This window comes from Bacillus rossius, chromosome 11 (assembly GCF_032445375.1).
Source record: "Bacillus rossius redtenbacheri isolate Brsri chromosome 11, Brsri_v3, whole genome shotgun sequence".
NCBI classification, from domain to species: domain Eukaryota; kingdom Metazoa; phylum Arthropoda; class Insecta; order Phasmatodea; family Bacillidae; genus Bacillus; species Bacillus rossius.
Window position 1 is genome coordinate 39,548,207 of NC_086338.1, and position 26,620 is coordinate 39,574,826.

The window sequence follows — 26,620 nt, forward strand, 5'->3', positions numbered from 1 at the left end:
TGCTATAATTCTAATTTTAAACTATTTATCCCAATTTTTTTCTTGTCAAGGTATATATATCCCAGACCTTACATATCAGCACGGTAGTTTTATTGCAAGCGGTGTCAACATATTTTACATTGCAAGATGGCGATAACCTAATCACCCTTACTTAACATAATGAACCACGCTGTCGTTAAGGACTGCATGAGTAATTGGAAACACCTAGTTACTCTCTGCCTTAAAAGTAGGCAAGTTGCAATACGCGCGAAATCGTATCTGTCAGGCGAAGAAAACTAAGGGTTTTAAAAACTTACACATGAATTAATATAGTATTATTCAAAAGTGGTCAGTCGAACTTTACCGTAAACAGATTAACAATCAGACACTCAGAAATATAGAGATTAATTACCACGATACCTGTGGTGAATTATTGCTAGAGACCGGAAAAATTCGCGAATTCATTTCGCGATAGGCTAAAATACAAATAGTTATACCTCAGTGCTGCCTCTGCTATTGGCTCACAACTCACCTGGATGACTCTGGGCCAATGAGAAACACCCAACCAACGCTTTATCGAATCACAGGCTGCTACGTTGGGGCGTCTCACAAGACAGCAGCCGATGGGTGGGTGACAATTGACCGAGAGTACGTATAACTATGGAGTTCATCCTACAGGTCATTGAACCCGCAGCTGGTAGCTAACTGGTCACAGTCCAAACAGTAAATTGCAATCCAATCATTAGAGACAGGAAAAAAATCGCGGATTAATGTCGCGAAAGTCTGGAAATATAAACTCGTCCGCCTAAATGCTGATTCAGTGATTGGACCACCGCTTACCTGAAGGACTCTTAAATAATAAGGCCATGTCTTTTTCGCGAAAAGATTTCGAGACAAGCTGAGAGTCAAAACACTGTAGCATCGTCTGTGTTTCGTGATTGGGCGAGTTTCTTTCAGATAAAGGTCTACTGTGAGAACACCAATCACAGTAATTCGGTGCGGAAGCCAAAAGTATCCTGATTGGCCCAGTCAAGTAAGGAAGGGTATATCTTCGTTTGCAGACGGCCGCCAATTGCAAGGAAAAAACTGATGGCGCAGGCATACTGTATTGCAGTCTAATGGGCGTTCAGATCTTTTCGCGGAAATTGCCTGCCCCTACTCTTAACCGACGTAAAATCCTCAATAAAAGAAGTATCGAATCGCAAGTTAAACAGGTGTCACAAGCCAGTAGCCAACGAGAAGAGTTAATTCTCCCGAGTACATAGAGGATCGTGGAATCTATCCAAGAGGTCATTGAAACAGCGAATTTTTCTAGTCTCATCAAAGCAATACTAATGTAACTAATAGGTTTGCATTCTTATTGCGGTGACCTAAAGAATCCGCGAAATTTCCATGTCTTTACTGATAAACCATAAGAAGGGGCATGCAAATTTCGCGAAAATATTCCGAGACTAGCTGAAAGTTAAAACACTGTAGCATCATCTGTGTTTCTTAATTGGGTGAGTTTCTTTCAGGTCAATGTAGATTTCTACAACACCAATCACCGTGAGTCAGTGCGGAAGCAAACAAGTCCTAATTGGCCCGGTCAAATAAGGCATTGACTTACCTCGCAGACGGCCGCCAATCACAAGGAAGAAACCACTGGTACGGGTATGCTTTGTTGAAGTCTAATAGGCGCTCATATTTATTCGCGAAAAATGCCTGCCCCTAACCATAAGCTTAAAGGAAAGGGAAAGGGAGGGTTGGGGGAAATAAAATTCACTTCACCTTGGTACCACCACCTTTTTTTGGCTGCTTTATTTGTAACTGCTTCCCCCCCCCCCCCTCCCTGAACCCTCGGGGGAATCAGCAGGTAGTGTTTGTTGGCCAGTGCTACTAGTTGTAATTGCCAGCGAGGTGTGGAGCGGGGCGGTGCGCTATGGAGGGAGCGAGATGGAGGGAGGGGTCGTTATAGCCGGCACGTGTGCCCCCTACCACCCCCCCCCTCCCCCACTCCTTCGCGCCACGCCAACCCCTGCACGCGGCTGGATCGATCCGGACACGCCCTGTGGTCCGCGGGCTGGCGTCCCCAGCATCCAGCATCCAGCATCCAGCATCCAGCATGCGGACACGCGCACACACGCACTGACGGAATTGTTGTCTTGTTTACGTGCAATACATCCACGTCAACGGCACACACACACACACTGCCTTTTTTTTTTTGAAAATGGAACCTTTATATTCACGTAGAATCACAGATATTTTTTAACTTGTACATTTACATAGAAACAACTTCATCACTGTTCGCAGAAATACAGGGTTCGGATTCTTACCGGGGCATTTGTACTTTGTGCTGCCCCAGTACCTCCAATAGTTGAAGTTATTTTTAAACCGTTCCCTGAATAGCTTTCCAGTATTTGCAGCGAACATTAATAAGCACAATAAAACAAAATAAAGTCTAATTGTGGAATATTCAATTATATTATTAAATTGTTTAATAAATAATTTGTTTGAATGAAGTTGTCAATTAAATTATTAAATTATACTCAGTATTAATTTGAAGAACGTATTTTATGTATGTGAAAATAACCATAGCCATGTGTTGTGCAAAGTTACTTGTAGAATTACAAACTATTTCTTGGCAACTGGTTTCCAAAGGAAACTTTTGCAAAAGCGCAGACATTTTTTTTGTGCACTGGCACGACATGTTGGTAGCCGGATTGGGAAATAATTCGTGGGTTCATTGACCTCTTGGACAGACGCCTGTTCATTGGCTACTGACTAGTGATAGGGATCATCTGGGTAGCACGTGATTCGATACGTCTTCGGTCGGGGATTCCCCATCGGTCCAGAGTCTGTTATCCAAAGTATTTGAATTTCAGCCTACCGCGAAGTGATTAAAACGCGAATTTTTCAGGTTTCTACATATTGGTAGAGGCACGTGAATTAATTTGGTAGCAAAGTTGAACTGAAGCCAAAATATACATTTGCTTCGCTTTGATGATAGTTTTCACGGTTTGCTTCATATGCACACAACTAACCTGGGACAGTAACACATAATGAGAAGAATGGTTGAAACAAACATAAGCACGGTTGAAATATCTTTCTCTTGGTATGGGCCGGTGAGCACTTTCGAGTGGCTGATTACGTGTAGTGCACCTGAGTCTAGCCTGGAGAGAAAATAATTCGCTAAACCATTGTGGCTGTACGTATTGGAACATTTATGACATATCTTTCTATTTATCCTTTTTAATTTCACTATACATATATTCCCCCTCAAAAAAAAGTGAGCTATTCATTCAGTATTCACCAGAGATATGTAACAACTAACCTTATAATTATAAAACGGAACTCGGACGCCAAATTCTTAGAATTCTTTAAAATAATGCGAAATATACCAACTGTGTTTTCAACTACATTTCTGAACGCTAATCACACGTAGTTTCCGCGCCCGCCGCTAGAATTCGCTGCCGGAGCAGCTACGTCGACTATCGAATCATTCATTCTACTTGCAGGCCGAAATTTTAAACTATATAAAGGAACGGCGCTGATAAAAGACTTGAAAACATACTAAACCCTGATTTTGGACCTGATTTTCGACAAGGAATTTTATTAAAACATTGCCAATATCGTTAAAATTCATTGAACAGTTAAAACTACGAAGTTTCCCTATGGCTTTGTAAACTTTGGATCGCGTCATCCGCCACAGATGGCAGCATCGTGGTAACACATTTCGTTCCACGCAACTTCCGTTCCATCCACGATATTACTCCTACTAAATGCCGACTAACTAGAGCTAAGATTTTACACATCAAAAAAAATGGGTTACAATTCACCACAAATTATTTAAATGCTATACTTAATGTTAAAAACAATAAAAAATTGTGCCTTGTTCATGATTGCAGTGTATAAATAATTGCGAAAAGATAGCCTACCATCAACTGCATTTTACTCTTACGCTTAAATAAGTTAGAAACACTTGTATAAGTGTCGTAGTTGTTTTTAGGGTTAATCACGAAGTACTATATTGGCTTATTGTAGTATTTGTTTCCTCACTGGCTGATTTAAGTGTGCCAAGACCAACTTTCACCAATTGAGCCAATAAGAAAATAATCAAATTTTCCTCGCGATGAGTCATCACCTCCAATCATGTCTTGTGAAAGTTTTGAAAAGTAATTTCATGCTCATGGGCAGAACCATAGAGGTAAGAAGTAAGCGGGTTGGTGTGTGCAAAGTCAAAATTAAAACGACCACGCCCGCTCTGAATGGCCTAATATGTCAGGTTATAATGGAGTTTGATGTTAATTCATGGCTCATTTGTTATCATGTTTGTTTAACAATACTCATTACACGACGTTAAACACGCTTCCAGAGTTAGTCATCATGCAGCTAATGGCCCGCCTTGTTTTGTAAGCCAATCGATAACCAGAGTGACCTCGCTAATTACGTCAGACGCCCATTACATACGTTCATGGACTAAACGAATTAAAAAAAATACTGACAACTGTATTCAGAAAACTACTTCTAAACTTTTCATAAACATGCCTGTTTTGCTGTGTATTTACATTGCAGTTGAAAATGGTACTTTAGCGTACCATGGCAACTTCATCATGGTAGATTGTGCATGGTATATGGTAAAAGTGCATGGTATACGGTACATGGTACATAGTACACAAGACTCGATTATAGTACGTCTAACAACCCGGGCCCAGCCCGGAGACAGCCACGCAGCTCTTCGTGCGCAGATGACGAGGAGGGGAAGGGGGGGGAGAAAGAAGTATGGAGGGGGCAACACGCGGCGTGTTTAGCAAATAAAAAGCCTTTTGAAAATAAAAAAATTGCTGCCGCCCTTTAACTTCGCACGACAGCAGAACCCGGGGGTAAAAAATTCTGTATTCAAACATCCTCGTGAGTGCGCTTGTTCTCATCCGAACACTTTTTTATGCCAACCTCTGAAAATAAAAACCTAATACTGGTCGTTACCGTGAATGAAAGGTAGGTATACGTTGCTTGGTACTCATAGAGTCAAGCTCGGGGTGAGGTAATAGAGTTAGTCCTCTGTGTTAAATGGCCTGCTCAAAAGCGAGATTTTAAGAGGTTAACTAACTTAACGTAAATAAGTTCTAAAATCCTGTTTGGCATTCATGCCAGAAACGAGTTTCGGTCCCCAGCTTCTGAGTCAGTTAATTTATTGTGGTCCTTTTTTTTTTAAAAAAATTCAGTCTAGCTTGACTTTATTTTGGCCTTCGACGTCTGATAAAGTTATTTTTATTTTTTTTAACTTATAGCTCCTTTTGCATTACTTGTGGCTAACCGCAACAATGCAAGTAGATATATATATATATATATATATATATATATATATATGTACACAGTATTTTATTGTTCGCTTATATATTTGGCTGCAGGCTTTATAAAATCACAGTAGGATTATTTAAAGGAAATCTGTCAGTACTGAGCTAAGAACCTCATCATAACCAACCAAACACCGCTGAGAATTCAAGAATAATTGTTCGAATAAAACTGTTCACCAAATATCTGCATCAGTGTTTCCAGCTCTTTTTTTTTTTTTTTGCAAGTGCTTTAAACCATACTTCTGATCGAGTGAGATGACGCAGTTACCGATCACATTTATTCGCGCGGGCATTACCAAAATGCCATCTGACTGACTGAAAATTCAACCACGTTGCAACCTTCCCCAGAAAAACTGCTAGCGAACTACAAAATTATATTATGTATAGAACAATAGCAACCCACTCCGGCTTCGCACGGATGCAATCTACTCATGTGGCGTCATTTAGCTATAATAAGTAAGTATTTACAGTGAATGGTACTATAATTATCAAGTTATCGTGAGTGTCCGATGTTTACAAAAATTATACCTACACATACTAACACGTACTGCCCATAGCACCAGGTGTGCTGAAAGCAGAAAACTTAACCTAAAACCTACTTATTTAATTTACAGATGAATAAAAAAGATCGTAGGTGCGCTGACAGAACTAAATTCTACCTCTCTACCTGTTTCAATAAAATATAAACAGACAAAAGGTACCCATTAAATAATATCGCGCTAAATCACGGTTTGATGGATCGCATGTGATATGGTGTAAAGGTAAATTTTGATTTAAATTAACTGCCTAAGGTAACTAACATATTTAATTGAATAAGTGTTAATACTATGTTGGTCTAAATGACTTTGCAAATATCTCATTATTGTTTTTAACCAATTTGAAAGATAAAAATGCTTACTGTGAGTCATCCTTTGAAGATAGAAATATGCTATCATGGACTTTTCTGTAGGTATTTTTAAGACCTACAATTCTGTAGCACATTAATATGATATATGAGTCACATAAAGTCACCGTAAGCTATGAAAGCGCCGAACCCAAATCGCTCTACCGGTGAGCAGGAGTGTGTTAAAGATGGCTACGTCACGGGGTCCGATCTACTCGATATTTAATATATAATTTATTCTTATTCACGTATTCGTTCTTGTGATGATGATGATATTATAATGATGTGATTATGACGATTATGATTTGATCAACTAGAATGATGTTTTGTACTCCCAACAATCGCCATGCCTTTATGACCACGGTGTGACTATACGAGATGATACTGCGGAGGTCGAACATTGCCTTCCACAGTATGGCCATGGCTGGCCAATCCCCACTGAGCACATGATGCATGCTACCGTTTCAGCATGGCTGAAACCCAGCGTGAATAGGGGTCTCAGGCTTCAGCCTGAGACACACTTAGTTTTCCCTAACCAAACCAAGACTCCTCCCAACAAAAAAAAGCATCTACTTTTAGTCATGTGGGGTGCAAAGGGGCATGCATTAGCAGGCAGGTTAATTACACTGTTTTTTTTTTGTAAATAGAACACTGTCATATTGTTGAATGTTAGATTATCTTTTCCACGTTAAAAAAAATTATGCTTGACTGAAAAATCAATTAAAAAAAAAAATAATATGCGCTATTTTTTGGGAGTAATAAATATTTTAGTATTATCTCGAAAAAACGTATTTAATGTATTTAAAAAAATAACCATAGTCATGAGTTGAACAAAGTTACAATATCTTTCTTGTAGTATTACAAACTATTTCTTGACAACTGGTTTCAAAAGGAAAATAAAATGGCGTTTTTTTTTGTTCAGTGTTCGGGGCAAAAGAAGTGCTAACAGCTCGAGGTTTGACATTTGTGGAGTTGGTGTGTGTGTGTGTGTGTGTGTGTTAGGGTCGAAGGAGGAAGAGGTGCGTGGGGGGGGGGGGGGGTTCCCTCTTGGGGATCGTTGAGTGCAACAGCAAGAAGGACCGCGCGGTTAAAAGGGAAATTCGCGGCCCGCCGACGACCCGAGTACTACTTCCTCCGAGTGCCAGTTAGCACCGCGCACACACTCGAGGGGCCTTCTCACACTCACTCTCACACTCGCTCTCACACTATCTCTCTCTCTCGCTCCTCCTTCGTCCGGGACCCGCTGAACCTTCCGACCCCCAGGCACCAGTCGCAGCACCCGTCTCGCAGCCGGCTGCGCTCTGGTGTCTTGAAGCAGAGTTAACTCCTACAGGGGCATGCATTGGGTTAGGCATAATAAAGACCTCAGTGGGGCAGAAACCAATATTAAAAATAATAATAATAATAATAATGGATGCGTGTACTTATATGTACGCGCATTAGAAGTTACACTCACTTGGCGTAATAAAAAAAACTAAGTTTTATTTAGCATGCAAAGAATTAATAGAAATTAAATAATAAAATTACTAGAGTGATATTATAAATACGGTTGGTATTTACACAGCACAAGCTTCTTTGTTTCAACATAACTTTAGCACGCGCGCTTAACAATTGTTTTGGGTTATGGCAGTATGGTTTACCAGGGCACATAGCACCGAAAAGAAGTATAACCTAACCTCACTTATATAAATACACTTGAAAAGTTCTATAAACACAATTTATAACACTAATTGTTCACTATAAATGAATATTTTTAATGATATGGACCAGTATTCAATATCAATCACTATAGTATAAGAATTAAAGGCACATATATAATATTTATTTGTATATAACCTTTTTTTTTTTTTTTCATCTTTTGAAAACTTCGTTGCATGGTGCGCGCGCAACGTAAAAATTCACTCTCATTCTTTCATAACGCGCCTAAAGAAGTATAACTACAAATATAGTTTCTCGGAGTTATAATGAAACTATATTGTTATTATATAACTACACTTCTGGTCATATCCTAAAATTTTACGTAAACAGTGATGAGAAAAGGGGTCAAAATGTGGTCTTTTAACAAACCACCGACCCACTAATATTGCATGCAAAATTAAAGTTAGTGTTTTATTACGCCAAGTAAGTATTACTTCTAACGCACCCAATTGTTTTCTCGGCTACAGTCTATAATGCAAATGATTGTACATTTGTAATTGTATCGTGTTTGTTTGACTCCCGCTGAAGGCCTAAACGCCAATGACTAGAGGCTGGAAAAATTCGCGCCTTCAGTGAGCTCCAGGATGGACTCCATAATCCCCTACATACTCAGGGAAATGCCCCCAACTCATTGGCTTTTTTTTTTGTGGATTGACTCTTGGTTATTTTGTGTAGGTTTGAGATCTCTGTAACTGAATTACTGAATATTTTAAGGAGAAATAAGCTAATAGTCTTAGGGGTTTCCCAGGGCTAGTTTACGTCTTTGAAATTCAGGCTGAGCAACAATTTTACTGTAAACAATAGTGAAAGTATTAAAGATGTAACACTGAGCGTCTGGATTATGTCTAATTGAATGAAGATTTACAACCACCGTGAATTTGGTCGCTGTAGCAAAATTATTTCACTGAAATAATTTTTGGGCAGTAACACGCCACAAAAATATGTGGAAAATAAATTTGCTACTCCCAATCATTACAGCGAAATAATTTTTCTATAGTGACAAAATTCGCGAAGGTTATACAACATCATCTAGTTAGATATTCGTGGATTAAGGCAAAGTGGCTGACATCTGGTGGTTTGATTTTGAATCACCGAAGACGGTATAAACAAAGGGAGCGTATGCTTGGTTTCAAGGAGCGTTAAAGGATGGCAAGAGGGCGCATGTTTTAAGAATAGGCAAACCAGTAACCAACTATATGTATGTATGTCAACATCATTTTACGAAAGAGGATATCTTTTATAGAGGTAGGTAATTGTTGTTTTTCTTCTTACTTACTAGGCTCTTATCAATAGTGGGTACTATAAACAGCAATTTCACCAAAATGGTAAGGAATTCCTTATCTCCGCCTTTTGCAATAAATTCAGAAAGGTTTATATTAATAACTAAAATTTTTACAGAATTTTTTACTTTTGTTTTAAAGAAGAGGGGCAAAACTAAATAATTACCATACTACAGCTCGTAACCTATAATTCATACTCAAATCATAAAAATGAGATATTTAACTTGAATATAGGTACATATATAAAATAGAAAGTAGTTTTTAAATGATAATATCATCTAATCCAGGCCACCATAAAATGGCTATACATTTAAAAACTGTAAGCATTCATGACATTTTAAATATATTTTTTTAAAGACTCGTATAAAAGCGAACTTAAAACACTTAAGAATAATCTATATAGGAAATTTAATACTAAAGATGTTTATTTATTTTTAATTATTTTAATTTTTTGTAGGAACATGTTTTATTCTCAAGTATCTTCTCATTTCTCACAGGATACTAATAATTCTGTATTTTGAACTCCTTTTGCACTACATTGTAACCTGTTTTCCCAGCAAATCATTTTTCACACCAACACCACCTTCTACTGTGCTCTATTAGCACTTATCATAAGTCTTAAGGAAAAATATAAAATATAACCATTTCTGTTAAATCTTAAGTCATCATGTGGTTTGCACACGACCCGTCAAAATTCCTACACAAAAATCATACAACCCCACATTCCATCAAATGTTTTGCTTTTAATATTGCCGAACCTTCAATAAATGGGCGCTTGAAATCCCCCACATAGTTCATGATTTCGTGCATTTCAACTACGGGTTCAAACATTTTATAATTATCACCTACAGACACACGATAACACAAATATCCATTACAAATCAACAATCTCAATGCCGTCTTTGCCCTCCATTTTGTTATATGCAGTGCTGCGCTCTAGAAGTGCTAAATCCGCGAATACAACAGATTCTCAGCGTTCTTTCTTAAATACTTTATTATTTACAATAAAATTGTGGTTGATATCTAAGTTCGAAAGACGTGCACCATCCTTGGGAAGCACTGCAGACCATGGGTCGTGTGTCGTGTGTGGGCTGCCGTTGAAACTATGTACGATCTGGTCGCAGCCGGACCACGCGGGTATTCGAGCACCGAGCGGACGTGTTCCGTTTCCAAGTTTAAGGGATTGGCACGCCAGAGAAGTAGCTGCCGTACTCAACCTCCTGAAGACTCTCATTTATTCATTTTAATTCACTGACTACACTATGGTTGCAGGACGTCTACATGACACGTCTGCCTCTTCAGTCGGACCCAGAACCCGAGTGTGTTCCCCTAGCCTCACCCAGCCTCCTCTCGGCGGCCACTCGCATATATATATATATATATATATATATATATATATATAATACGAGACGGTCGCCTCCAGTCACGAGGCTAACGTCTTCTCGAAGCCCTCACGGTTCCATTGACTCACACGCAGATTAGATTCATGCGTCCATTTGCACAGGGCATCGAGCAAGTACACGTGTTTATTGACACGGCTGCTGATGCGTGGTTCCTTGACGTCAGCACATCAGCACGCTCTGAGCAAAGTTTGTGCAAACATCTTCTGCGCACCAGCCCACCGACTGCGTGTGTTCTTGTCCACGCGAATCACTACAAACTACGTTTTATATCTTAATTTTTTTCGAAATAATAACGTATATGATTTTACGATAAAAAAATATAATAAAATGGTTTCCTGTTCACTAGTACCCGCGCCGGGGATTCGGGCAGCTACTCCCAGATCACAACAATCTTTTTCAACTTTTTTTTTTTCGTGGTGTAGGCTACCTACAGCTGCAGTTTGTCAGTCGAATTCAAACTCAATATCATGGTCGTCCTTCCAGCGAGAATGCTGAATAAATGTATCCATTTAAAAATATGATTTTCGTTCCAGAGAGAAAGCCCCATTAACAATGTAAAAACGCCCTTCAAAATGTTAGGTGGAGCTTACCAATCGACTGTGAGTGAAAGAACATGTTTTGCTCTAAAGGTGCGTCCCCTCTATGATAACCTGAAATTCAAAACATTTTTTATTCGTACTGCTTCTACTATTTGTCGAAAGCTTATTGGTAGGGGCATGTATTTTTAGCGAAAAAAAAAAAATCTGATCGCTCATTGGACTACAATAAGGTATGCTTTCACTAGCGTCAGAGGCCGTGTGAGACGGGAAGCCTTCTTTTCACAGACGAGAGAGCCAAACTCCCGATCGTGCATTTTCGGTTGTTTTTTTTTTGGTTCATTGTAACTCATGATAACTAATGGTCAATTAGCTACAAAATAAATACTTTAAAACATTGTGGACGGTTGATTTGGTTAGGATAGCTACATCAAAGATACTGTGAAATCATGTAAACGGTTTCCTAGCCCAGAGATAGCTACATATTAAAAAGTTATTTGCTAAGGAACCATAAAATGATTTTACAGTATTTTTAATGTAGCTATACTTACCTAATATAACCAACCATCCACAATGTTTTGAAGTATTTATAAAGTAGCTAACCTATCCTAATCGACCGCAAAATTTAATGCCACACCGGTTTATACAATGAGATAGAACGGGAAAAAAAGCGAGCACGAACTTCGGGGAACTTCGGGTGTGGCTCCCTCGTCTGTGAAATGAAGGCTTCCCGTGCGAAACGCACCGGGCGAGACTAACGCTGGAGGCCCGCTCAGGTGTGTGGCGCGCGTCACTGCTCTGCTTCCCAGTTCGTGACACTGTTATATCTGAGTGAAATACCAATACCAGACCTTCTGTTAGGTTCTGTTGTTTCTTATCACATCGTTACTGACATCCTTTGGTTTGCATTGGTGCTGCCATTGCTTTCTTTTTGGCACAAAACTTATAATTTTTTTTTAATTGCTGTACTTATTGAGGTTTCTTGCTGGAAGTAGGGTAATTTTGGTTGTGTTTTTGCAATGACATAATTTGAAACTTAGTATTTCAAATGTTATCATATTGGTTTCTGACTAGTGAAATAGAAATAAAATAATGAAAGGAATGTGGTGATGTTATAAAAAAAACGTTATTAAAGTATAAATTCAAGTAAATAAAAAAAATAAAAAATACTCACTTAATTTAGTAAAATGATCAAGATAATTTTAAACTAACAAAGAAAATAAAAAGAAATATGCTCAATGTTTACTCTAATTAATAGTTTATTAAATAATAATCTAATAATTTATGATGCAAATAAATATAATAGCGAACATAACCTCACTTATATAAATACACTTTGAAAACGTTAATAAACACGATGTGTATTCGCAAAAAAAAAGTTTTTTTTAATGATATGGACGAGTATTTAATATCAATCACTAACTATAAGTTTTAAAAGCACTTACTTACCTAATAGTTATTTTTATGTAGCATTTTTTTTTTCCGTCCTGTGAAAAATTCCGTTGCACGCTGCAACGCGCGCGACGTAAAAAACAAAATCACTTCCATCATATATATTTTTTTCCATGACGCTCTAGTTTGGCAGGCCTGTATGAATGACTCGGGCGGACCCGGGCGCCCGTCACGCCGTCGGGACGGCGAGAGACGCCTCTTTGGAGACGCTTTCTAACCCCGCTTTCCAGCGGTCCGCGGAGAGGCGACGCGACGCTTTCCCGGCCGGGTGTCGCAACTTCGACTCCCGGGACGCTGCCCCCCCCCCCCCCCCCCCCCCTGCACGGCCGGGACACTCGGGCTGCCGCGCAGTTTCGAGAACAACGTATTTCAATCTTCAGCTTATCGCTAGGGACCGGAAAAATTCGCGGGTTCAATGTCCTGTAGTATGAACTCCATAGTTATACGTACACTCGGTCAAATGTCACCCACTCATTGGCTACTGTCTTGTGAGACGTCCCAACGTAGCAGCATGTGATTCGATAAAGCTTTGGTTTGGTGTTTCTAATTGGCCCAGAGTCATCCAAGTGAGTTGCGAGCCAATAGCAGAGGCAGCACTGAGGTATAACTATTTGTATTTTAGCCTATCGCGAAATGAATTCGCGAATTTTTCCGGTCTCTACTTATCGCTAGAGACAGGAAAAATTCGCGGGTTCAATGACCTCCAGGATAAGACTCCAATATACTCTACACACTCGGGAAAATGCCAAATGTTCATTGGCTGCTGACTTGTGAGTCGTCTCGACTGAGTGTCTGTGATTCGACACTTCTATGAGTGAGGGTCTCTAATTGTCCCTCATTGCTCCAGATTAACAGTGAACCAATGACAGAAGCAGCACTAAGGTATAATTATTTGAATTTTAGCATAACACGAAATGAACCTGCGTTTTTTTCAGGTCTCTACTTATCGCGAAATGCATCCGCGAATTTTTTTTTCCAGTCTCTACCCATTTGACCTGATCCACTGATCCAACAGCTTGGGCCAACCATGGGTTAGTTAGGGGCGTGAATTTTTCCAGAAAAATATTTCGACGCTAGCTGTGGGTTAAAACACTGTAGCATCATCTGTGTTTCGTAAGTAGTTGATTTTTTTTTTTTTTTTTCAAAATACATGTCTGCTGTCGTTATTGGAATCACAGCAATTTTGTGCGGAAGGAAAAAAAAAAGGCGTACTGGATGACCCGGCCAAATAAGGCAATGGCTTCGCTTGCAAATGGCTGCTAACTACAAAGAAAAATCCCCTTGCGTGAGAATACCTTATTGCAGTCTAAGGAGAGTAGCCTATAAATTTTTCCTCCGGAAAAACACCGGATATAGATAGGGGATCTGTCGAATTCGCGTTAATGTTTGTCGTGTGTCAAATGTAGGTACATCCTTACAGAATGGTTTTCGAATTGCTCTCAGAATATCGCGGATTCGTGCGATCCCGTATATATTTATTCATTTCAGCACACAAAAATAGACACCTTGAAATTTCGCAGATTATTTTAGTCACCAGCTAGAATACAAAATATACACCTTAGCACTGTTTGAATATTGGATCACAATAGCTTGGACACTCTCCTATAAGGCTGTGGACCAGTCAGCTACCAGTCAGCAGTAGTGAGACCAAATCACTCCGACCCACTCAGAAGAAGGGGAGGTTCTAAGTAAGAAATCAGCCAATAGGGAAGCATATGAGTGTAAAGTATGTACGCATAGGACTGTAAAGTTTGGCCTGACACCAAATGGATCCGCAAAATTTTCATGTCTCTGACAATAAACCACCTAAACTTCTTTATCATTACCATAGTCAGTCTATAATTCCTGCATGTAATAGGCCTACATATAGGTAGTGGGTGGCGATCGTCACCGCTGGCCTACGGTTCGATGCCCGGAACTGGCAGTCTGACCATGAGGTTCACAACTTCACACATAGTTTTAACTTAGGTTAGGAAATAAAAAAACTGCTGTAATCACAATACAATTTGTTGGATGTCAGTTCATATATGCATTGTAGGGGCAGGCATTTTTCGCGAAAAGATATGAACACTTATTAGACTGCAACAAGGTATACCCGCACCTGTGGTTTCTTCCTTGTGATTGGCGGCCGTCTGCGAGAGAAGTCGTTGCCTTATTTGGCAGAGCCACTCAGGACGCGTTTACTTCCGCACTGAATTACTGTGATTGGTGTTGTTACAATCGATATGTACCTGGGAGAAAGTCACCCAATCACGAAATACAGACGATGCTATAGTGTTTTAACTCTCATCTAGTCTCGAAATCTTTTCGCGAAATCTGCATGCCCCTATGCATTGGTATTAGTGGTGGGGGTGAGTTTGCCGGCAGCACTGTGGTGAAAAGATCTGTCACCGTTTTTTTTTGCCCTCACCGGGTTCTAACTGTGGACTTCAAGCTCCGTGACGTAAAATGCTTTTTTTTTCTAAATTTAAATTGTAATTAAATAATTTCTATAAATTTAAAAAATAATAAATTCCGATTTTTTTAAAATATTAATTACGGGTTTTCAATATGGTAGACGTGACGCCCTATTTCAAAAAGGCGGAATGTTCTAGCATCAAAGATGGCGGAAAGTTCTAGAAAACAAAATATGGTTGTGACGTCATAATTAAATATGGCGTGATTAAATATGGCGGCCGTGATCAATACTTTATTAAGAATAATCAAGAATATGTTCTGAGACACTTGGCCGCCGACTAGTTGCTCATGTCAGTCATGCAGGGGAGTGTTTGGGATCGAACTCACGACCCTCAACCGCATTAGCCCTAGCGACCGTGGCCAACGAGGACTCAGCCCTTGACGTCGGGAGATGCGATCTCCAGAGACGCCTGGCTTATCTCTCCGCGGAAGGAAGTGTGGGTTGGAGCGCATCTGCGCCCGACCAGAAGTAACCACAGCGGGCGCCGACCTCTGAAGCGGCTTCAAACCATAGAGCGATGATGATGATAGACCTATTCTTGTCGCCTGCGCACGGGCGCAGAATACTCAAGGCATTCGGCGGCACTAGGGCGCGGTTACACGGGATTGTGAACTGCTTCAGGTAAACATGTTACACGTTTGAGTGCGTTTTACACACGGTATGAACATTTTTTTCGTTCCAGGTCACATCTCATTCAACCCAAAGTAGTTCAGGACGACATCTCTTCTGCAAGCCTCTGATTGGCTGTTGCTTGTCGAGAGTATAAACAGTCCTATGCGAAAAACTCAAGATGGAGAATGTTCCTGGCCCAAATTCGTGTAATATTATTTCCGACTACAAAAAAAAAATCTTAGAAACAACTATAAACGCCATGAATTACGAATTAATGGCCCCAAAACTGTAACTGGAAATGTTATTAACCAATATTTTCTGTTGTTGCAAATTATGCCTGACAAGAAATAATTTTGTTTCGTAGCCTATTTTGTTGACGTCAGCTGTTTCTGTAAAGTGAATAATAATAATTAATAATTTCTGTAAAGTGAATAATAATAATTAAATAGAAACAATGCAGATTCATTGTCCACATTTGCTTATATTACGGTACATCCAATATATACAAAAAAAAATATGATCCACAACACATTCATTCCACTACAGTAGACAATCGGTTTTGGAGTTGAACACAATACCAACTGCCGTGTAACCGTACACTTTCACGTTCGTAAACATATTTACTTAAACCCGTTCACCGGAAGTAGTTCAGCGTTCAGTGTAACCGTGCTCTAAATGAAGTTGCTGCTCTTTTGATGCAGCAGTTCTGGGTCGTCCATTGGCCGCGTTGGTCCAATGATAAGTCGCTCCATGCTCCAAGATCTCGCATTTCCCCCCTTACCCTCACCTAGGGCAATGATTGGTGGATTGTACCTCCCACACATTAACATCCAGTTGAGCCTTTTCGGTGCTGTGCAATATTGGCGTACGCGATAAACAGGGTAGTTTCACTTAGGAACGCAAGTTTACGGACAGATTGTTTTAGAAGAAATAATGTAATCCTTTGTGGGCTAAAATAATGTTTTTCCTTTTCATTATAGCCTGATATGCCTCAAACACAGAAGAGGCAGGAATTGTTTTTCCAAGTAATCTATATTTAATGCTGCTTTACGTATATACTTATGACTTGCTTTTAGCGAAATTATCAAATAATTGACATAAGAACAAAGTATGTAAGACAATTAAATAGAAAACATATATATTAATGCACAGTTTTCTTTTATCAAGCAAAATCATTACTTAATTTTCTATGCATGAACGTTGGAGTACTATTAGTAGGGGCAGGAAATTTTCGCGAAAAAATCTGAACGACTACTAGACTGCAACAAGGTATACACACACCAGCGGTTTCTTCCTTGTGATTGGTGGCCGTCTGCGAGAGAAGTCATTGCCTTGTTTGCACGAGCCACTAAGTACGAGTTTGCTTTCACACTGAATTAGTATGATTGGTTTTTGTTATAATCGACATGCACCTCAAAGTAACTCACCCAATCACGAAACACAGACGATGCTACAGTGTTTTAACTTCCAGCTACTCTCGGGATCTTTTCGCGAAATTTCCATGGCCTTAACTATTAGTCTTCTATTCCCTGAGATATTAGTGAAACAATATTTATTTTGAAATCCAACTCTAGAGGAAACTTGCTCGTAAAGATGATATACAATGCTTATACAAAATCCTGGCTACGGGCTCGCGTGAATGTGATGTAAGCAAGCGGTGAACGGCAGCATCGTCGCTCTCCCTTCCTCCACCTCCGCGCCGGGTCCGCGATACGCGCCCCTCCCCCTCCGTTAAACCCTCCGCGCCGGCTCGGGAGGGGTGGCGAGCCCCGGCCGTGTGGGCGCGGCGGGGACGCTCCACTCCCGCGACAATCTCTGTGGCGGCCGGCGAGCACTTTGCAACGGTCGCCCCCACTCTCGGTTGGTTACGTGCGCGCTCTTGTTTACAATCGACCCCGGCCGGGCGTTTGAAAGGTGTTCGTTCCGCTGCGTTGCGCTCGGTGACGCGTGTTTTCGTGTTTCGTCTACACCCCCCCCCGCACACCCCTTTTTTTTCTCCAACTATTGCTTTCGTTGACAACTGACAGTGGTGCGTGTTCTTTTGGCGGGATTTTAACCGGCGTGGGGTGTCGGGCTGCTGCTGTGAGCCGGAAGTCGCGCTGCCGGTGATGACAGCTGAGACGCGGCCGGCATTCCGCCTGTAGACGCGTAGCAAAGGAGAAGTATTAATAAGAGTTTCTTTTTTTTTTTTTTCCTCTCTCGAGTTCCGGTGTTGTTTTTGTTACTACGCCGTGTGAAACCATGGACAGCAACTCGGTGTCGCCGATGCCGGAGATGGCGCCCATGGCGGAGTTCGACAAGTCGCCGCCCAGCCCGCCCGAGACGCCGCCCATGGGGGGCGGGGCGGACGACCTGCCGCCGCCGCCCGCCCCCGCCTCCACCGCCGCCCCCGGGGACGGCGGCGTCAAGGTCGCCTTCGGGGAGCCCGTGTCGGAGAAGTAAGTGCCTCCTCTTGTCGCCCACTCTTCATTGTTACCAGTGCGATTCGTATTTGTGTGTGTGCGTACTGTAACAATGGCCACACTGGAACCACGAGTTCAATAACCCGCTGGCTAGTCACAGCTCTAGAACAAGGAGCGTAAACAGAATTAAAATCTTTCACGTTCCCACCAACAAATGGAAAGAATTTAGAAGCAAACAGAAAAAGGCAGTGGTTCTATCAATCCTCTCCTCCCCCCTCCAGAAACGAAATCTCGTATACGTTCTTGATTTGGGGGGGGGGGGGGGGGGGGATATTAACCACGTTGTTAGCTATTTGCTTTAAAATTTACTTTGTTGGGGGGGAGGATGATAAATGTTTTAGATTTTCAGCGGGTTAGGGTATATAACCCCCCCCCCCTCCCCAGCGTACGCCACTTGTCTAGAACATTGTTTTAGTTTTCCGTTTAATATCGTTACGTTCAGAGTCCGACTAAAATGATTTTTTTGTAGTTGATTTATTTGTCGACTGCGGAACGAAATGTTTTTATGAAAAAGGACACGAACCTCAGTTCTGTGAGTACGAGCAGTCTTTCCGACTGCCGCGCTTTTTACCCCTACCAACATTGCGTCTGACGTCACATGGAAGGTTATAATCTAGCTTCTCGCTTACTTCGTCGTGAAACCGTACACATCGGTAAAATAAAATCGTCACTGTCAACCAACAAACCAAACTTCACAAAACTTTTAGGTTCTATTTATCAAGGTACACAATCGTAAATGGTTCGGCAGCACAAAAAAAAAATCGCAAAGTTTTTAAGGTCTATGAAAAGTTTTAGTACAATTTTCGTTATCGAATGATTTTGTTTTCCTGATTAGCCAATGTAGGTGATATAATATTACGAAATGTGCATTAATGGTCTATTATAAAATCCAAGTGCACTAAATAGTGATACACAGTTAACTATTTCCTCACAATCGTCTTGCATGTTTTTGGGTTCCGCGCGCTCTCGCATACGCTAAATAGAAACAGCTATCGAAACGATTTGTCTTTAAAAAATGCCCGTTAGTTGTTTCAATTATGAAATTTATCATAATCGGGCATTTATGATTCACTGTTCCAAACACTATGTTTATTTTCAAGCAAACAAGCATTTACAATGTGGTCAGGTGTCAGGAACGTTTGGCAAAGTAGGCGTAGTTAACATAATTGTTACAAAGAATTTGTAAATGCAGGTTAGGATCAAAGATAACTTTTTTTTAATTTCTTTAAAATAATATTGAGAAGTTTATTATTTCTTTGTAAAAAAAATGAACGAAGATTTAAAAACATTGCTATCTCATTGTGTCATTGTTGTTTTCGCATACTATATCAACTAAGCCATTGCACTTAAATGCAGTATGTTATAGCTACAATATTTATTTTTAAACGTTGTAAATTCGAGAATATTATGTATAAATTAATTTACTAACTATGTTACACTACATTTATAGGTTTTGTTTCTGAACATTCAAATCTTTTATAGTGTGAGTGTTATAGGTAACATTACAGTCAGCATTAGCGGTGGAAAAATTATAAAATCATAAAGTTAAGAGTTCTGTCAGATGTTTCAGTATATTTTTGAACAAATAACGAATTTATATGAGTATAATTTCCAATTAAATGTGGTAAAATATTAAAATTACCTAGATTCACTTAAAATTGGCTTGGTGAATTGTGTTACTATGCTAATTAAAAAGAATCAATCCTTAGAATGGATGGTACTGTAAAGAATGAAAAAAAGCATGGGATTTGTTTGTATCATTCTATGCACATTATTGTACTCTTGTACTATTATAATGATTTATTGTGCGCATCAAATTCGTGAATAAATTATATGGGTGCGTGTTTATGCTTGCTTATATTTCTAGTTGACGGAGAAATAGTTCTGTTTGGCTGCAAATATTGACTTTATAAATTATAGTTTAAATCTATAGTTGGATTTAAAAATTCTTCAAATGGTGGTGCGTGGACTTAATGTATCTAAGTAGAGTACATTCAGACCTAACTAAACTCCCTCGTAATCAACCGTTAAAAAAAATATTCCTTCCTTCAAACAAGAAATAAAAGAACGTATTCACACACTGATGTACTCCCAATAGGTTGGCAGCATACCAATACAAGTAGTTCATCGATTTAAAGTCTATAAAAGAGTTCTTTGAAATGGATGGATACTAAAATCAATTATGTACATAAGTATTGGGCGGGTTTAGATTCTCACTCAATTTTCGAACCATGTTAGAGCCACGGTATAGTTACTGTCCATTTAGACTTATCTGGACTCTTTCAAAATCATCCATTAGAAAAAAATAGTTTCCCGCAAACCTGCGATGAAAGAAAAGAACGTGTTCACACTCTGGCATGCATCCTGTCATTATGGCAGCGTGTCAAGAATATAGTTCCTCAAATTAACAATTTGTAAAATCATGTTTGGTTTAAAAATTTTTTTTTAGATGCATTAGAATAAGCGTTGTAGAAATGGAAAATTTAAATACAAAAATAATCTCAAAGTTTCTCCTTGATGAACGCAAGCTTAAAGATCACTAGGCTCGACGATATTTAATGAGTGGTGTGGCGGAATGATTCTGAAAGAACGTTTTAAGCAAGGAAATGAAAATATTCATTTGCACAATGAGCCATTACCTTGATTCCATTAACGCTTTTCGCTCGTCGAAGGCATTGTGGGGAAAAATACATGGGACTAGGTTTCGGCAAAAATGCAAAGGATGATATCCAAGTAATTTTTCCCCGGAGGATTTCAGTGCCTACGTACTTCAGTTCTCCGACAGTAAATTTTGATAGCATCTTCGATATGGCGACAAAGCATTTCGATTAATTCAACTTGACTCCTGTTAAACTCTCCTACTTGTACAAGTCCATTATGCGGATTCAGTCCCGAGTTGATGGTGCTGCTGATAGCACAGCATTTGGTTTGTTCAGAAAATTGTTCGTTACGTTCTTCGTTGCAGACTAATTTGTTTCCCAGGGCTTAGAAACTTTCAGTTATAAAAACCTCTTATGCGAAGACTAGGAGTGCTGCACAGTTAAATCATTTTCTGCTTATTAGCACATTCCCTGCTTCGTCCAAGGCGCTTGAATTCATAGCATACCAGCACTTTTCTAGGTTTTTACACGATAATATTCTTCTCAATAGCTATCAATATGGTTTTTCGTAATTAACACAGCACATGAACTGCACTGATTAATATCAAAGATGATATAAATCTAGTCATGGATGATCTAGTAACAATTATAGTGCTGTTACATTTCAGCAAAGCATTTAACGGTTAATCAAAAACATTCTTTGGATGAAATTAGGCGTTCTTTTATTTTTTTCTGAAAGTTCAACTAAGTGGCTGCGAATCATATCTTAGTGGTCGCCAGCAGTGCGTTGCAATAGACGGCAGTTGTTCCTGGTGGGAACACCACATAACTTAGAAAGTCACAACTTAGAACAGTCATAACTTAGCAAACTTGGAAATGCCCACGTAACTTAGAAACACACAACTTAGAAAGATCATAACTTATAGAAACACGCAACGCAGAACCACACAACTTAGAAACGTCGTAACGTAGAAAGTCACAACTTAGAACTATCACAACTTAGAACTATCATAACTTAGAACTGTCATAACTTAGAAACACGTAACTTAGAAACACTTAACTTAGAAACACGCAGCGTAGAAAGTCATAACTTAGAACTGTCATAACTTAGAAAATTCTAAGTTATGTATTTCTAAGTTGTGTGTTTCTAAGTTGTGTGTTTATAAGTTGTGTGTTTATAAGTTGTGTGTTTCTAAGTTATGACAGCACCCCGTTCCTGGTGGCGGTCCGAGGGCTCTGGAGCGCCGAAGGGCTCTGTCCTGGGGACTCTGCTCTTCGCCTTGTTCATCAGTGACTTGCCCCCACAGTGCTGACCAAGTGCAGACACCACCTATGCGCTGGGCGACCTGCAGACGCAGTTTATCAGTCCCCGCGAACCTGCTCCATGTCGCTGTCGAGGACATAAACTCCGGATATAGAATATTTACATCGATGGTCATCCGGGAACATTTTTGGCTGTTAATCCAGACAGATTTCAAACAACGTATATTCTGGGTAGACTGGATTATGCCTTACTACAAGAAATCGCTTTAACAGGCATTCCTGTAATATTACAAAGACAAGTAAAGAATTTAGGAGTTTTCCTCAACAATGATATGTGTTGGTCTGGTCATGTGAGTTATGTATGCAAAACAAATCATTCTTTGTCACCGATGGAATAGCGATTGATTTTTATAAACGTATTTTAAGTTATACGTAATTTTCCAAATTATTTACTTTACAATGATAATCCAGTTGAAAATATGATACCTACTTAGGCTATGCAGCATTAATCTTTTATAAACAAAATCATGAATAAAATACTTTTTAAAACTTTTTTTTTTTTTAGTTCTCAAATGTTTGAAGCTAAGGCTAACAAAAATTTATACACAATGAAATAGCGACTGTTATAATTTAGTATCTACATGTTATTTTTTTTTCCTCCCGTTAGTTTTGCTGGCCGGAAAACATGAAATACTAAACATAAACATGTGGTTTCCAGTTTTGGTACACGCAGTAGCATCATCACCTGCCTCTCTTGTCAGCGGACTCTACCGATCTGAACACCGCTTCGATTTGAACGGTGAAGGCGTGAGGTTCACCAGTCCGCTCCTGTTCAGTGCAGAGTGTACACACATATATATCGAATCCATGGGTATCGATAGTCGGAGGGCATTGTCATTCTGCGCAAGCTCGGCTCCCCGATATTAATCGAGATATTGGTGTACGGGTCCCTAGGGTATTGGGAAGGGGAGAGACCCGTTCTGTCGGACGCGCGAATAAATAAATCAATAAAGGTCAGATTATTTTAAGCTGCTGATTTATATTCAACCCCTTCCTTCCCAATCGTCGGCATTCTAACCTGACTTTTTTTTTTTTTTTACCATATCATAACTTACTTCCTGCAGAGTTTTCCATTATACGGCTTTCGGGCCCGTGTGCTTTTATTTATGTATTTTTTTTATTATGACTTAATTGAAGGCAGCTTCTCACACTTTATTTTGACGCTTTCATTATATTCTCGCTAAACTACTGTCATGGAACACCGGGAGATTTTTTTTTCTCCCCGTCTGAAATGAAGATTTTTCATTCCTTTGTTTAAGGGGGACTAGTCATCCATTTTGTAATTTCAAATATTTTGATACCTCTTGGAATGAAGTTTCCGTGCTTAATTTTTTTTTTGGTTCGACATGGCATATGACTTAGCTTTGCCTACTAATTGAAGCACAACACTTGTGAACTGGAGTGATTATGATAACAGTTACAGTCGCCCGCGTGAAGAATAATATGTTATTTAATTGTGGCGCTTACAGACTAGAGCCTGTTGTTAGTAAATATGTGGTCGCAACCAAGTGTACATAAGGTCTGGGAGACATGATATATGCCTTGACATGCCAAATTATTGGGATGAGTAACTAACTAAAAATTAGAATTATGGCAAAAAAGAGGAAATATCCAAGATGGCGGGACATAATTCCCTTCAAAGCCTTTTGCGCGCTCAGTTTCAGCTAGAGGGTGTACCAGCCGGGACAAGAGACTTGGGTCGAATGCCTTGCAATTGGAAAAGTTTTCTTGGCTTATGAGGGTAAACTTTTTCCCCTGCCAGGGAAACAAACTTCTCTCTCCCGAATATTAATGCATAAGGATTAAGTGGAATAAAATTTAGATGTTTACGTAAATGTAGGCCTAATATTATTTTTCTCTTTGATTTTTAATTATTCTTTTTTTTTGTTTTCTCGTATATTATTTTAGAGATTTAACAGTGTATTAAAAATAATTAAAAAAAATTAAGATTTATTTATAAAGGATAGTTTTGTATTTTATGTGTTAGTTGCCTTTGTTTAAGCAATTTGAATTGCAAAACTGGTAAGAGTGTGTAGCTTTATTTGATTGTTCATTAGAAATTTTTTATTAGATATTAATTTATGTGTAAGTGACCGCTAGATGGATTTTTGTTTTAAATTTTATATTCAGTTAATTCAAGCCTGTGACCCAGGTTCGTGTTACTTCGTGTTACTTCGTGTTACCCACCATAATCACAAGCGCAAATATTGGAGGATGTCCAGTGTGATTGCGCCGTAGTTTTGTAACACCCGCAAGAGCGAGCGGAATTTTTTTTACTCACGCTGTATCGGTGGTCGGGTGGTCAAGTCACTAGCCTCCAAACAGGGCTATACGGTTTCTATTCCCGACGTTTTTGTACACTGCCCGGGACTCGAACTCTGAACCACTCGCATCGCAGTTGAGGCTGTGAACAATTGCGCAACGGAGGTTGGCTGAGAGAGGAAAGGGGTTTTTCGAATAATTTATTATAGCCTGTCGACCCCATTTGTCGCTTCAGGACGCAATTATTTACAACTTCTTAATCACTGGTTAAAAAAAAATTGGTTGTCTGTAAAGTCTGTTTACGGACGATAGTTTAACGTGACAACGTCATAACAAAACATTGATGAAATGATTGCATACTTTTATGAATAAAATTGAATCATTTTTATTTTAATAATAAAAGAATAAATACTTGAAATTATTCTAGTAATCAGATTTTTAAAATGCAAGAATAATTAACCTTTATTGCCGAAATTGTTGTTGTAATAAGCAATGAAAACCACATTAACTTTTCACTTCACTTTATAAACAGTCGACGAAACAGTTCACGTGTAGATGACTTGTAATTAATTTTAAAAAATGGCGTTTAGCTATAAAGTTTAAATATAATTATGAACAAGTTTTCATATAAATAAACTGTAATCAAATATCTATCATCAATTATATGAATCACCATAATATTTTAGTCAATTGTAACATAACCTATTATTACTGCACTCGCCGACAGCGTAACGGAACAATGAGCGTAACGGGACACAGCGTAACGTAACAATGAGCGTATCGGGACACGTAACGGAACAATGTGCGTAACGGGACACTTTTTCGTGCTTGCAGCCGGCGTTCATCGATTTATTAGACGTTGTCACGTCAATAATAATAATTCTCATAGTTATCATTCGTGAAGCCGAATCTGTTATAATTCTTTCTTATTCCTCCGCACTGGTTGGGGACAGCCCGAAGAGGAACTCTGTTTCGGAACGCAGCCCATGCGCGCGGGCGGGCCTTGCAACCGCAGGGCAGCGCGCGTGGCGGTTTGCGTCACGTGGCGTCGCTCGTCTGGGGTTGGTGGATGGTGGGGGGGGGGGGGGGGGGGGGTGAATTAGCGGAGCAGCAGTCACGCGCGGCGCAAACGCGAGACTGCGACTAGAGCCGCCACGCACCCGGGATCAACCTGCTTCTAGAATCCTGTCTCCGCATGAGCCTTCAAGCCCCCGTACTTTAACAGTGACACGAAAGCGGAGACGGATCTCACGTAACGCATGCGGACACGGACCCCTTTGTGCATTAACCCGTCTCTTCCGATTACCGCGACTCCTTTGCGACCAATCAACGGAAGCCAAGTACATATTACGCCGAGGCAGGTGGCTACGTTTTGTTTACGCGTTAATTATTTTAATCGTTGTTTCAACTACAAGGCCATCTTGTGCGTTATATCATTATTTTGATGTGTAACATCTGAACAATTGGTATGCGGCATTTGGTAGGAGTACTTTCCGTGGGTGGAACTGAAGTTAGAACGAACGGGAATGTGTAATCACAATCACGGTGCTGCCATCTATGAATCTCTAAAAGATGGCGGACACACGTGATTCATCCGTATTATATCGCTTTCGTGGTCATCGCATAATTGACACCGCTCATTGGTATTAAAAAATAAAACTTCATAATTTATAGTCATAAAAATTAATAATGACATCTTAAAAAATACGTTAGTGTCCTGGAATTACATCCCTTAGTTAACATTGAAATGTAGAGATAGCGCAAGTTATACTGTGGAGACACGACAAATTGTTGGCCTAGATATATTCGACGCCATGTTGAATAATAAATTTCATGGTGAAATTTTTACTGTTATATTTAAAATGTTGAATCAGCTCAATAAGGTTAAGGTTTGTTTGAAGGAAGTATTTACAGACTGATTTCGGTCGTTTGAGCAAAACAAATTACAAACATGTACTTCGTGTTATAATACGTGTTTTAAAATTATTCAGGTTAATATTTTACTATTAAGAATTCTATGTGGTCAAAGAAAAACAAAGGGGGATGCTCTTCCAACTGTCACGTCTTCTTTAAGGGACGACACTTTTCCACATTAAGCGGTGCTATTAACTACTTGGCCTAATATGGGTGGGCAATTTAGGTTCCTGTAGGTCAAACTGTGACTACGCAACAGCGAAAGTTTTACTGCGCATGCATTGCAAATAATGTTAGTTTAAGAGCTAAAGCTTGGAAAGTCAAGTTAACTCTTGTAATTCCACTTTACACTGAAAGTAAAAATCTGTTTGTGTGTCACAAACCCGCTGTCAGTTTACTGTACTGCAAAATTCAGGAGTGGGAAG

At 39.6% G+C, this 26,620-nt stretch overlaps 1 protein-coding gene across 2 annotated transcripts in view; it reads left to right on the forward strand.

The window, feature by feature from the left end:
- Positions 1-17,420: 17,420 nt before the first annotated feature.
- The window catches only part of LOC134536844 (plasma membrane ascorbate-dependent reductase CYBRD1), a 168,892-nt gene continuing 159,692 nt past the window's right edge, over positions 17,421-26,620 (forward strand). Inside the window, exon 1 of one of the 2 annotated variants that reach the window (XM_063376855.1) lies at positions 17,421-18,072. In XM_063376855.1, coding sequence (XP_063232925.1) covers positions 17,876-18,072 — 197 coding nt within the window. In that variant the 5' untranslated portion in view covers positions 17,421-17,875. The remainder of the gene's footprint in view (positions 18,073-26,620) is intronic. The other variant, XM_063376854.1, reaches the window with a different exon arrangement.